The sequence below is a fragment of the Ascaphus truei genome, chromosome 5 (genome assembly GCF_040206685.1).
Source record: "Ascaphus truei isolate aAscTru1 chromosome 5, aAscTru1.hap1, whole genome shotgun sequence".
Taxonomy (NCBI): domain Eukaryota; kingdom Metazoa; phylum Chordata; class Amphibia; order Anura; family Ascaphidae; genus Ascaphus; species Ascaphus truei.
Genome location: NC_134487.1, coordinates 201,976,298 through 201,991,393, shown reverse-complemented (window position 1 = coordinate 201,991,393; position 15,096 = coordinate 201,976,298). Strand labels below are relative to the sequence as shown.

Genomic DNA, 15,096 nt, shown 5'->3' with positions numbered 1-15,096 from the left:
TCCATATGTCACTCGGAAACATGTAAACAAAGGAGCACAGTATCACAGATCAACCCTAAATGTCAAACCCTGACTGTTTATAGACCTAGATTTGTATCCACATCCATTTAAAATTATTCACATATATGTTACAGTACACTTTTTAAAATTAATTTTCAAACAAAGGCTAAGTAATATCTCTCTAATCAAAAGTAGCATAGTATGGTGTGCATGTAAATGTAAGATCACAAAGTGATCATAGTACCAGCATGACACGAGGGCAGGGGGAATGCAAAAGAAAAAGGATGTATTGATCCACTAGATAAATACATTTGGGGATTTGTTTACCTGATGGATCAATAAATCCTTTTTCTTTTGCATTCTCCCCCCCCCCCCCGTGTCGTGCTGATACTTTGACCACTTTGTGATCTTACCCCTCTATTATTACCCCAATCTACCATGCACCACCCACCTCTCTGAGCGTTTCTTACCTGTGTGTGTGGCCATTCCTTGATATATAATTTATTAAAACAATGGTAGTTACGCACGATCATTAACGGGTAAATATTGTTTTTGTTGTGTGTTAGGGTTATGTTTTATTGAACATTAACACATATAAATAAGAAATATTATTGATAATAATTGTTGACACAGGTATTGAGATAAAGTAATCAGCTTTAACTTGTTTAACTGTATATTGCTCTATCTCTGAAGTACAATTTGGTAAAATGGAAATGTGGGCTTATTTTGAACAAAACAGTTCTGAGCTTTTAAGAATGTGTATGTCTTATTTTGAACAAAACATTCCAGGAGATCAAAGGTTACGAGTTTGAATCAGAAACCGATACTGAGGTGATCCCAAAACTGATCAAATATGTTTACGACAACAGAGAAAGCGAACACATCAGCTTTTCAACTCTGGTTGAGCGAGTTATTCAACAACTTGTAAGTAGAGTTAGAGTTATTTTAAGTAAAAAAAAAAAGAGACATTTAGCAAATCAAGTTACCAAAATTGCATGATAAGATGATGTTTAAACAAATAACAATTTTGTTTGTGTAGCTACAAGTACTTCAAGAGACCCACTCCATGCAAATGAATGTGACAAATCTTCTGTAGCACAGAAAAGCAACTTCACATCATATTGAATAGAACATTTTCTAGATATGTTTACCTTTTAAAATATGAGAACTACTACTTCTTGCTCATATTTTCAAATTCTAATTGAAATTCCCATACATTGGGATTAGGGAATGTTGACTGTGCCATTCGAACATCATTATTATCCAGCGTCTAAACTGATAGCTGTTCTCTTCAGTATGCCAATACTTGTACTTGAAATATGACACTGAACTAAAAAGCATGGTTTGAAGGGGCCTTTGTTCTGACCAGTTTATCTAAAAAAAAAAAGGGGGGGGAATAGAAGTCTGATGAAGTAACAGAAATATAGTAGACATTGCAGCAGAGTTGGGAGCTAAATTTACTAAACCCCCTTGTCTCCCACATATGGTGCCAAGGCTAACATGGTTTGTTGATTCATGACTTAACCGGTTACAAATAGGAGACTGTTGCAGACTTGGCTATTAAAAGCTGGAACATTAGTATAAAACTATTTTCTAAGAATGTGGTTTTTTTAATATAACTACATCCTGTATGAACTTTTTGAATGTGATATTTTGCTAAGAACTTTTTTTTTTATACATCAATGGTTTGATGATATATAGACATTTCAACTACAGTACCCCCAGGGAGCAACTTTATATAATGTAAAATAAGAACTATTTTTCAATTGTACGGTTACATTACTAACACGATCAGCTCCATTACAAAATAGACACACCTTTGTGTATTCTGGATACTAAATTGACATTCTACTGTCTTGGTAAATAAGACCTTTAAAAAAATGTATTCTCTACTGCTTTTTGTTTGTTTTTTCATGACTTAACTTTGACCTCAGCACAGGGTTTGCAAGGCTGACTGCCAAGGAACATCTCCAGATAGCAATAGTAATTAAGACACAAGGGACTTTTTAGGAAAACGGGGCCCCACATGTATTCCGTTTTATTTTAACACACGCTGTGTGCTTTTCAGGAAGGAGCTTTTGCACTGGTTTTCAAGAGTATGCATTATCCAGGGGAAGCAGTGGCAACAAGGTTGGTGACCATTCCTGATACTAGACAAAAACACCCTGTCTAAAAAATATATGAATGTAATTATATTGTCCAGTCTTTCTGTGTGGCCTATGAAATAAAGGAGATACATGTGCTTATCACAATAAAAATTTGCTTTTGGGATCTATTTGCCTACATAACAGAACTCAAAAGCAACTGTCAAACTGCTGTTATGTCTGTGTGACCTTAAAAAAACACCCATCTATTCTTGATATTAGCATGATGATTTAATGGATTGTAAACCTGTACTGATGGTGATTGTATGACTTTATTGTTTTTTTGTTTTTTTTATTATGATTTCGACATGAGTGCTAAAGGTGAACATGTTTAATAAATAATGCTGGTACTTACATTTAAAAAAAAATCAACTTTGACATATTATTATTTTTAATAACAATACCCGAAAATATTATTTGACTATCTCCAACAGATATAGCAACTGACCCTTCTGCAAGGCGTACTGTAACTGTCCAAACACCATCCAAAAATTCCCTTACTTTGAAAACAACTCTTCTTTTGGGAACTACTGCTAGCTAGATTGTAGTGATGACTGGCAACATTGTAAACAAATTATTTGAAATAAGAATAAAAGTAATGTTTCCGAATTGACACCTACTCTCCAAGTTCAGATTGATATTATTTTGACAAGCATATTCTACTGGTTCGGTCAATTTATTTATTTTATTTGTTTACATTAACTCTACAATTTATCTCACTGCCAGGCCATTTGCTAAAATGCAGCAGTCAAAACAACAACAAATAGGCAAACCTTGTATGTCTTCCCCAAATAGCCTCCCATAAAATGTTTTAAACCTGCATGTTTAATTTGTCTTTACAGGAGAGGAAGCCCTCTACTGATTGGTGTCCGCAGCAAGTATAAGCTCTCTACTGAGCAGATTCCAGTTGTGTACAGGACATGTGAGTTGCATACATTTTAAAGTACAATGCACTGCTTTAATTACAATAAATAATTAATAGTACTAAAGGCATTATGCCACTTAATATGCAGCTTTTAATAAATATATTTTTCGTTGGCAAATGTGGAGGCATGAAGAAATTGTATCATGACAAGTTGACATTACAGATTATTTTAGCTACAAAAGTATGTTTGTTAAAAATATTTCAGAAGATAAATCTTGCATTTCCTTCTAGATTAATTACCAAGATCATAAAAGTGCATTAGATAAAATGGTCCATATTTGCTTGGCGGTACTAACATTACTCCCCAATTACTTGTATGGTACACATATGTACGGTAAAATATGGGCCGAAATGTTTCATATGATTAAAGTAATGTGCATAAACTGTTTAATTGAAACTCGTTAATTATATTTTTTGTTTGCAAACTCATAGGTTTGTATATTTATAAGCAAAAGAAGACACTCCGCGCTAACGCTGTCTGTAGATATGGTCCCTCTTGCTGCCATCAGTCTGAGGGACTCCACACACATCCTATAAACGTGAGCTCCTGGAAGGGAGCTCACAGACAGAAAAAAAAACGGCAGACAGGCGCACTAAGGGACACAAACTAGTTTATTTTTAATAATAGATCCCAATACATGTAAAAATAAAGGGAAAACAATATACAAAAAATGGCATTAATAAAACGTTTAAAAAAGGTTTAAAAACAGAGTTTTAACCAATATAGGTCAGAGAGGGGAACAGGACGATATCACACCTACACTAAATATTCAAAGAAAGGATCCGGAACCGATCAATGAACTTACCAAATAGGCAGGGAGATGCGAAGAGCCCTGCACAGCCTCCGCCTGCAAACTCCACGGGAACTGTCTCACTTGACCTCTACGCGTTTCGCACGTAGTGCTTCGTCAGGAGTTCACGTGATGACGCTGTCCCTGGAGTTAAATAGCATACCTTGGCCAATGAAATGCCTAAACAAATGGCCATTGACAACACAGGGCTGCAATCATACATTCTGATCTCCCGACTGCCAATTAGACTAGCCAAGACCACGGAATCAATTAAAAGTTTACTTCAATCAGGCTAACTATGTCCTGTATAATGAATTGATACAATTTTTTACACAAAAACCACAACTGAATATTTTAAACATTTTAAACAATTTAAGACAATATAAATGAGTTTAAAAACACATGACATGCAACACACTCTGAATATCAAAAAGCACAATAAAACTAAATAAAGAAAGCCGTCATTTTATAAATCAATCAAATTTAAAAATAAAAAAAAACAATAGTTTTGACTTTTTAAAAAGATAATAATATTCCAGTGACAGCGTCATCACGTGACCTCCTGATGAAGCACTACGTGCGAAACGCGTAGAGGTCACGTGAGACTGTTCCCGTGGAGTTTGCAGTCAGAGGCTGTGCAGGGCTCTTCGCATCTCCCTGCCTATTTGGTAAGTTCATTGATCGGTTCCGGATCCTTTCTTTGAATATTTAGTGTAGGTGTGATATCGTCCTGTTCCCCTCTCTGCCCTATATTGGTTAAAATTCTGTTTTAAAACCTTTTTTAAACTTTTTATTGATGCCATTTTTTGTATATTGTTTTCCCTTTATTTTTACATGTATTGGGATCTACTATTAATAATAAACTAGTTTGTGTCCCTTAGTGCGCCGGTCTGCCTTTTTTCTTTTTCTATTTGTATATTTATATTCTAAAACTTGATGCCCCTCGTGTAATCTCCGCTACTCTGGAGCAATGATTCAATTTCCATCACTATGCGCTGCCACGTCCACCCTGGAAGGACATGGTCCTGCTATGCAACAACCCCCTTTTCATGCACAGTGTGATTTTTACACTTCACTGGTAGACTGGGAGAAAGGGATACAACCCTGTATCACATGGTGGGACGCTGGGAATTTACATGTCTGAATATCATTTAAAAAAGAAATGGTCCCTCATAAGATCTGCACTCACATATCAAAAATAATATAAAACTTTTTTTTCTAATTTTACAATAATATAGTTCATCAATATAAATAAAATATCCTGCACTGACCTAAGTACTTTTTAAAATAAACGTAAAATTGCTCTATTGGCCACAGTGATATTTTTAAGGCATGGTATTTTAATTGGATAGCATTACATGGTGGCCCTGTGTATGGTCCTAATGGTTAAATACCATTGTAATGACTGGATCACTTTAAATTGTCACTATTATAGTTACAGTAGGTAGCACATTAATATATCCACAAATCTCGCAATAGTGATATTAGGTGAAGACACCCCAGATAAAGCACGTTTAGGTGTGAAACGCGGGGTGGGATTTGATGACATTGGTCTACAATAGTGACAATAGTGACAATTTAAGGAGATCCAATAATTGCAGCATAATATTGTAATGGTATTTAACCATTAGGACAATACACAGGACCACCATTTAATGCCATCCAATTAAAATACGTAGCCTTTAAACTATTGTATCACTTTGGCCAATAGGGCAATTTTATGTTTATTTTAAATAGTACTGAATTAGGTCAGTGCACGATATTGTATTTATATTGATGAACTATATTATTGTATAATTAGAATAAAAGTTACGTTTTATATTATTTTTGATCTTTGAGGGACCTTTTCCTTTTTTTGTAATCTACAATTCATTAAACAATTCCCTTTCTAGCACCCAGATTTTCATTTAGTAGAGCGGATCACGTGTGGAAAATATGTAAATTGTTTATCTAAAATGTAGTTCAAATGTCATAGAGATGGAGGTTTTGTACAGATGCAGCGGCCATTATTTTAACAAATCACGGCGCCGTTTTCGTGTGCGCTGCTGTACTCCATGCGGCATGAACGCGGCCAATCGCCCCAGGCACACGTGTTTATCGTGGTTGCTTTGTTTGAATTTCATGGATTGTGTGCAATTAAATGCAATTAAATGAATTGTAATGTGTACAGTACTGTGCTACTGTGTCAATTTCAAGTGTTTAAAAGCCAGAACACTAAAATGGAATTTTATGCAATCGCCTGCACTCGCGTCTTAAGGCGGTACGGTTGGAAGAAATCCCGCGCCATGACATGGGTGTTCCGAGGTATACTGCTGCGGCCAAGTTTATTCGAGCATTTGCCCGTTCTTGGCCGCAGCAGTAGCCTGGCGCGCGCCCGAGGGTGACGGGCGCGCGCCGAAGCAGCGGAAGAGCGCCCTCCGATCGGGGCGCTCTCCCTACCGCTGCCGGGTCCGCCGGGTCCCCCGGAACCCCCTGCCGCCGTCCCCCACATCGCGGGACACCAGGGCTCGGGGAGCCCTGGACGCGCGTGCAGGGGGCGCAGGCTCCCGAAGACGCGTGACCGCGCGTCTATGAAGCGCGGCACGCCGAGGGGCGGCCACTAGCAAGCCGGGAAATCTCCCGGCTTGCGGATCTGGCCGCACTGCAATTAAGTGTGTCGGCAGTGTACACCGTGTGATTTGTTAAAATAATGGCCGCTGCATCTGTATATCCTACTAGTCTACATGATAAAAAAATATTTTGCACAAGCGATCAGACAGATTTTTTTATATGCTTGTTACTAATAAAGTATGACATAAATTCACCATTGGATAACAATATTAGTTCACTTTTTAAAGTTCACATATTTGTGCTGTTTTTGAGTGTCACCTTGCGTCTGTGGCCCAGTCTAATTTGTATTTTTTTCCAAATCTATTTTGTCTAGTGTCCCAGAGCTCATTCACCTTGGACACAAAGTGTAGCAAATTTACCAAAGCTTCTTCTATTGAACATTTGGAAGATGTTTTCATAGGTGGAGTATTGCGCTATTTACTTTCCATCTACATCTTTGTTTCTCTTAGCTTTGACCACCAAGAGGAAACATTCTAGTCTAAGCAATGCTATTCCATAAAACACCATGGGACATAAGATGTTTTATGGCCCTGCACTGCTTAAAAAAATGTTTTTTGTCTTTTAACCTCTACTTTAAGATTTGGGTGTTTCTTAAAATAAAATGTTGCATGTTTCAATGCCTTTCTCCTGAAATAAATGTAGACTCCGCAAGAACAGCAAAAATGCATGTAACCGTATAAACTTTATGCTGTGTTTTCTGACATGTACCCTGAATACAGTGAAAAATTAGGGGAGTGCAAAAGAATACAAATGTATGCAATTCAAGTGTATGAAAAGTGCAAGTGATATAAGAAAGTATCAAATTAAGAAATTATACTAAAAGCAAACACAAGGTATGGCTGGATGCCAGGGGATTGTCATCACATGTTCATCTGTATGTCCAGCTCAGAGACAAATCCACCTCAGAGGAGAAACAAACATACAATGGTGCAGACAGTATAAACAGAGATATATACAGAGCACTGCGGCAGGCACAAACAAATGCACATACAATGCCCCAGATAAAAAAACGCATTAGTTTAGAAGTTTATACTCCAATTTGGAGTGCCGAAGATCTCACCGCCACCCGACCCGCACAGTGTCCCTCGTGACCAGTGTCCACTCGTACCGTGACGTCACTTCCAGTGTACACTGCTCCGGTACTGCGCATTCTCGTAGCTGTGTTCGCACAGGTCAGAAGTAGTTTAAGTGCCACATTCAACGTGTTTCGCTACAGTAGCTTCACCAGGAGCTTCATAACAGCTGGATATACAGATGAACATCTAATGGGAACCCCCTGGCCTCCAGTCATAACTTGTTTGCTTTTAGGATAATTTCTTAATTTGATACTTTATTATATCACTTGCACTTTACATTCACTTGAATTTCATACATGTATTCTTTTGCGCTTCCCTCATTTTTCACTCTATCGTGTTAAAGGATTTGGAAACTATCCTTTATTTAGGTTAAAGCTGCATTTTGTTTGGTTAAATATGTATAATTATCACTTTAAAGTGTTTAAAATTCACTACAGACCTTTATAGTCTGTATTCACAATCAGGAGCACCTTCACATTTTTTGTAAGTCACATTATGTACCTTGAATGTCGGCTACATTAAATATATTTAAACACATTCTAAAATATTTACTTGTAAAAACCCTTTCCTATAAATAAAATATTTTAAAATCTAAGTCTGTCACAGATTTAATAATAGTGTGTTGATCACTAACAAATCTGAGCATGTCATATAATAGTTTGAGTGCTGTGTGATAGTGATAGAAAAGGCGCTAGCACTAATAGTGTTCACTTAAAAATATAAAGTGAATATACGTAATAATCCAGTGATACAAAATATTTAAATAAAAACGTGACAATAACGTGAGTAAAGCAAATTGAATTAAAAACCCCTGCTCAAACCCAGCTGGTAGGGACTGGTTTCTCTGGTCCCCCAAATTGTAGATTTCCGTTTGCAATCCAGGGAGAGCATATAAGGGAAATAAAACAAAAACAATATATGTGTAGACATTAAGATAAATTGTGAGTTCGCTGTATATTGTGTCTTGGCTCGTATGTGCAGCCTACTCACAGGATGTAGATGTAAAATGGGCAATTGTGAACAATTCCTGAACGGGAAGAACTTCTGTTGCGGTTAAGGTGAAGACCTCCAATCTCAGCAAGACAGTTGTATATGTAAAGAAGGGAAAATACCCATAGTGCAGACCAATCTTAAAAAAACGTAACTTTTATAGGACTTAAAAATGTACACTTACAATAAAAACATTCAAATAATGCATATATCACAACACTGTGATGGAAGAGAGTATGCTCTGGACATCTGGCTCACCCCCCGCCTCCGGTTTGCAATTGATACGTGCGACGTTGCTATAATTAGCTCTCTGCCTCCTGAGCTCCCTCCGAGGCGTGCCGTCACGTCACTTCCGGTTGGTTGCGACACGTCACTTCCGGTTGTGAATTCTGGGTTTGCTGTCTCTGTCCTTGCTTCTCTCCTCCTATGGGCGGATACCACTCTATGCGTTTCGCCAATCCGATGCGTGGCTTTGTCAGGAGTCCCCTCCCACATCACATCTTATTATACCCTACATAATTAGCATAAATGCAAAGCATCTGCTTCAATGGATCTACACTCATTGATAAATACGGAGATCATTTAACCTCTTCATCTTTGTTTAAAAAACATATACATTATAACAAAAAAATGGAATATTTAGTGAACAATTAGTTCCATAAAAACGGAATATTCCATAGACAAATGGAATAATGGATGCAGATAATCAAAACGGAATAATCAATATACGTAAAAAGCAATCAAAAAGGTTCTAGTTGGTATAATCTATTGCTTATATAATTCATTTTATGGACAGTGTGGAATTTTTAAAGGGGCAGACTAACAGAAAAATAAAAAAATATATAAAAAAATGTATATTCCAAAAATAGAGTGTGTGTATATATATATATATATATATATATATATATATATATATATATATATATATATATATATATATATATATATATGTTTTGTCAGCAGAGGATGTGAAATCATTGCGCTTTCATCTTTGTACTATCCATGGAGTACCTTTTACTCGTTTATCTTATTGGACTCCCCCCTTTTTTGTATGAGAATCCCCCTTTTTCTAAAGAATTTTTAATGATTCTAAAAATGTGTGTGTATATATATATATATATATATATATATATATATATATACACACACATTTTTAGAATCATTAAAAATTCTTTAGAAAAAGGGGATTCTAATACAAAAAGGGGGATTCTCATACAAAAAAGGGGGGAGTCCAATAAGATAAACGAGTAAAAGGTACTCCATGGATAGTACAAAGATGAAAGCGCAATGATTTCACATCCTCTGCTGACAAAACATCAATACAGAAATACAAATACAAATCTAAGGGATACATAGAGGGGTGGTCTTTTTTGTTATAATGTATATGTTTTTTAAACAAAGATGAAGAGGTTAAATGATCTCCGTATTTATCAATGAATGTAGACCCATTGAAGCAGATGCTTCGCATTTATGCTAATTATGTAGGGTATAATAAGATGTGATGTGGGAGGGGACTCCTGACGAAGCCACACGTCGGATTGGCGAAACGCGTAGAGTGGTATCCGCCCATAGGAGGAGAGAAGCAAGGACAGAGACAGCAAGCCCAGAATTCACAACCGGAAGTGACGTGTCGCAACCAACCGGAAGTGACGTGACGGCACGCCTCGGAGGGAGCTCAGGAGGCAGAGAGCTAATTATAGCAATGTCGCACGTATCGATTGCAAACCGGAGGCGGGGGGTGAGCCAGATGTCCAGAGCATACTCTCTTCCATCACAGTGTTGTGATATATGCATTATTTGAATGTTTTTATTGTAAGTGTACATTTTTAAGTCCTATAAAAGTTACGTTTTTTTAAGATTGGTCTGCACTATGGGTATTTTCCCTTCTTTACATACTGCACCGACACACTTTATTCGAGCAAATACCCAGTATGTACCTGGCAGATACCTGGAATGCGCCGCTCCTCACCTCTGACAAGCCCCGTTGCGTTTGCCTTCCCAGCCTGGGTTCATGCCTGGCTGACGGGCGGCTGATCTGTTAAATGATAATGATTAGGATTTAATAGGCTGCAATGCTTCGCGTGTCTACCAGATGGCATAAATTCATGAATTGTAATGCAGTATATATATATATATACTGTGCAGTATTGCAGCCAGCGGGAATAAAATGCTTCAATCCCTGCCTGGAAAATACCTCAATGCACTCGGGCAGAAAACAGTCACAAACCTCAATACACCCGGGTATACCCGAATTCGTGGGACTAGCCGAGCTCGAATAAAGTGTGTCGCCAGTGTATACAATGTCTTGCTGAGATTGGAGGTCTTCACCTTAACCGCAACAGAAGTTCTTCCCGTTCAGGAATTGTTCACAATTGCCCATTTTACATCTACATCCTGTGAGTAGGCTGCACATACGAGCCAAGACACAATATACAGCGAACTCACAATTTATCTTAATGTCTACACTTATATTGTTTTTGTTTTATTTCCCTTATAATAGTTTGATAAACTATAGTTTATTTTTAAAACATCTTTCCACTTTCTAGCTGGGACTGCTTGCATGTGCACCCTCTGTTTTATATAGTGATAGAGACTAAAAAGAGACTACTTTCAATTGTACTGTTTGACTATATTTTCATTTTGTTATGTATAGGCAACAATATTGACAATAGAAAAAATACACCCAAACCTAAGAGAATGGACAGTTCTACATGCCTCTATCCTGTGGGGCCAGAAAAAGGAGTTGAATATTTCTTTGCATCCGATGCGAGGTAATTTCAACTTTGACATTAATTAAGATTTTTTTTCCCCAGTGGAATATCATGTAAGAAGCATGTCTTTTTGTTATTATCCTTCCTGATAAGCAGCCGCTTTCCAAAAACATACAGTATTTCTCTTTCAGCATTGTATAATACACCTACATTTATTTTTAATCAATTTTAAAGCTTTTATTTTAAAGCTTTTATTATGATGTTCATAGTGCTCGTGAGTTGCCATTATTTTATTCAATATTTACTTGTGACCAAATTAATAAGTGAAGACCAAATTAAGGGATCGCACATTTATTTAACTTTTTGTGTTTTTCAAATACCTGTTGATTTCATTTTTGCAGTGCTATAATTGAACACACGAACAGGGTCATTTTTCTTGAGGATGACGATGTAGCATCTGTTGCAGATGGAAAACTTTCCATCCACCGCATTAAACGTTCAACAGGTGATGACCCTTCACGTGCAATCCAGACGTTGCAGATGGAATTGCAGCAAATTATGAAAGGTGAGCTGTGATGAAAAGGTAGGACACAATAAAGCTATCAAACATTGTATTTGAAATGCGCTAATGGCCTTTAGTCAGGTATGGAATCACATTTGAGGTTCATAAGATTAATTTTAGTTCCAGAGCAAAATTTGCAGTAGCCTTCTGAGAATCAAAAAGTGAACTTAAGGGCGGACAAAGATTTGTGGGAGGTGTTCTCGTTTGATTCAAAAACATATTTGTGAATTGCAAAAGAGAATCACAAATTTGTGAAAGCAAACTTTGCAAATTAGCTTAATATAACCTGTGAAGTACAACTAGTGAGACATGCTGACCTGACTCACATGTGCCTTTCTTCAGAATGCTATTAATTAATCAAGTTTCCGTTTAGACCACCTTGCTCACATGATCGAAATTAATCAAGGTCAATCATTTTAAAATAAAAATACAAATATATAAATATTATGGGAGACGCAAGCCAAAATGTTATCCTTTGTTAACTGCAAAATATTACGCACATTGAGTTCAACAATAGAAAACACTTTAAGCTAACATTTTGTGTTTCCATTACTAGGCAATTTCAGCGCTTTCATGCAGAAGGAAATCTTCGAGCAGCCAGAATCTGTTGTAAATACCATGAGAGGAAGAGTGAATTATGAGACCAATACAGGTACATAATGTTTTCCCTTGTTTCTATGTAGATTAACAGTCCGCACAGATTGCCATTTGTTTGCATTTTGTACTTGCGTTAATAGATCTATTTTTAACTTTTCCAACGCTGTTTTTTTTTTTTTTTTTTTTTTTTTTAAATAATTGAATGCTCTGTTCAGGAGATATAAACTTTTTTGAAATATTAAGTGTCCTTAAAATGGAGCTCTCCCCAGTGCCCGGTGCAATCTATACATTACCATGGTAACTTCAGGAGCTCTAGAGATGAGTAAAATCCTGATTTTTTTTTACCACATCACTGAATTTTTTTAATTTTTTTTTTACAAACATAAAAAAAAAAAGGGCATGATCAGGGGGGCAAGATACTAACATTATGTGTTAAACTCATGTAGGGTTCTGATGGGGGAGGAGGGATTTCTGATTTGAATGCTATATTAAATATGCTCTGAAAAGGTGGATTTGAAAAATAAATTGTGCAAAAAATGCCGAATCCCTATTCTCGAAGTCAATAAAAGATAAACCAATACTGAAACCAGCTCCGAATAATTTTTTTCAATGTTTATTTTTAGCCAAATGACAGTTCACCATTAAAAGCAACCGGATTTGATAAAGTACAGTATGGTCAGGTCCCGGCTGCCTGCTTGTGCTGCAAGGACAAGAGCCGCCCCTCAATGGGGCCGGTCCCACTACAAGGGGTGTCTGCCAAGCTGCACGGCCAGTTTCTCCTTAAGACAGGAAAATTGAGCTTAATACTGGCCTCTGTAACCGCTGCGCCCCACCCCCCCCCCCCCCAAAAAAAATCTTGTGCGCCCTCTGTTTGTGCTCCCCTGCCCTATGCTGCAGCTGTGACTGGCAAGGCGTACACAGTGCTGTACATAGAATCCTTTAAAAAAAAAGTCCCTGTCCTGAAGTGTTGGGATTTGAACCAGGCTGCTTGAAAATCTGTCATTTATTTTCACTATAAATGCCTTTACTCACTGAGCCACTGTTAGAGATTTTGCAGAGTACCCGTGGACTTTTATACTTCCTAAAACACTGCCATATATAACGAATGGAGAGATATCTGTAAACACACTGTAAACAAGGTTGCAGGCCATGCCTGAGTCCTTTGTCCTCTGTCCACTAAAAATAATTCCCTCATAGTTACATTGTAATATAATCAGTCGGGGGGGGGGGGATTGTGATTTGAGGAGCACTACATAACATAGATAGTGTGTGAATCTGCTTTATACATGCTTTCTCTGCTGACTCAACAAATATACGAAATTGTGTTTCAACAATCAGAATTAAAAAAATAATAATTAAAAAAACAAAGTTAATGCCACACATGTAAACTTGGTGTTACAGAGATTGTGTTTTAACTTAAACTTCTGGCAGTGATAGGCTAGTATACTAGCAGAGAGTAGAGAAATGTCAGATAGTACTTTCTGTATGCCAATCAGTTTAACCAACCCTGGTGGAGTTAAAACAACTGGAACCTTTTTGGTTTGTATATTAGCAGAGAGTAGATGGTTGTTGTATGCCAACAATTTTACCCAATACAGGTATACCCCACATTAACATACGCAATGGGACCGGAGCATGTATGTAAAGCGAAAATGTACTTAAAGTGAAGCACTCCCTTTTTCCCACTTATCGATGCATGTACTGTACTGCAATCGTCATATAGATGCATAACTGATGTAAATAACGCATTTGTAACAGGCTCAATAGTCTCCCCGCTTGCGCACAGCTTCGGTACAGGTAGGGAGCCGGTATTGCTGTTCAGGACGTGCTGACAGGCGCATGCGTGAGCTGGCGTTTGCCTATTGAGCGAGATGTACTTACTCGCGAGTGTACTTAAAGTGAGTGTACTTAAACCGGGGTATGCCTGTACTTGGTTTTTTTTTTTCTTTCAACTTTGTCTTTATTTGTTTTTTGTGCATACAATCATGAGCAAACAGGATGTTGCAAACTGTTCATAGTATACACCAAACTATCTAGGACAAACTACATAAAACAAACACATGATGGGGAGACAACAGGACAAGACATCGACATACCAACGACAACATAGGAGAGAAAGGGGGAGGGGAAGGCGGGGAGGGAAAGGGGGGGGGTAAGGGATCGGCGAAGAATAATCACTTTTATCGTGTCCTCCGGTACTGTGCTTCTTTGCTGCTAGCGCTTTGCCCGTCACCACCTCACAGAGGTCTCAGGAGTAGTTCCACTTCAACTTTCTGTTTGTATTGGTTTAGTGTATCACTAAGCCCCGGGGGAGTCCCTTCCGTCCGTCCGTCATATCTAGCTCCCAGCCACCCATCCAAGGAGAACTCACCTAAATCTATTAAAGCCATATCGTGGCACCATTCACCCCCTGAATATCAGTCTGAGCCAGCCATAATGACCAGACCTTTTCGAATTTATCACCCGAATCGTTAACTAAGCTCGTTAACTTCTCCATTCGGCATATGAACCAAATTCTGTTTCTGATTTTATCTATAGAAGGAATCGCATTCTGATTCCACAATGCTGCGGTCTCACACCTCATAGCTGTAGCAAAGTGTGCTATCAGCTTGTTACCTGATCTAGATACATCATTGGTAGGTTTGCCTAATAAAAATAGCCACAGGTCCAGCTGAATTTTGAGCCCCAAG

The 15,096-nt window shown here is 37.7% G+C and overlaps 1 protein-coding gene across 2 annotated transcripts in view; it reads left to right on the top strand.

The window, feature by feature from the left end:
* Positions 1 to 15,096, top strand: part of GFPT2 (glutamine-fructose-6-phosphate transaminase 2) — a 74,788-nt gene that overhangs the window by 49,628 nt on the left and 10,064 nt on the right. For both annotated transcript variants that reach the window (XM_075601612.1, XM_075601613.1), the window contains 7 exons: positions 790 to 924; positions 2,069 to 2,130; positions 2,987 to 3,066; positions 6,784 to 6,870; positions 11,190 to 11,307; positions 11,649 to 11,812; positions 12,366 to 12,461. In XM_075601612.1, the coding sequence (XP_075457727.1) occupies positions 790 to 924; positions 2,069 to 2,130; positions 2,987 to 3,066; positions 6,784 to 6,870; positions 11,190 to 11,307; positions 11,649 to 11,812; positions 12,366 to 12,461 (742 nt within the window). The remainder of the gene's footprint in view (positions 1 to 789; positions 925 to 2,068; positions 2,131 to 2,986; positions 3,067 to 6,783; positions 6,871 to 11,189; positions 11,308 to 11,648; positions 11,813 to 12,365; positions 12,462 to 15,096) is intronic.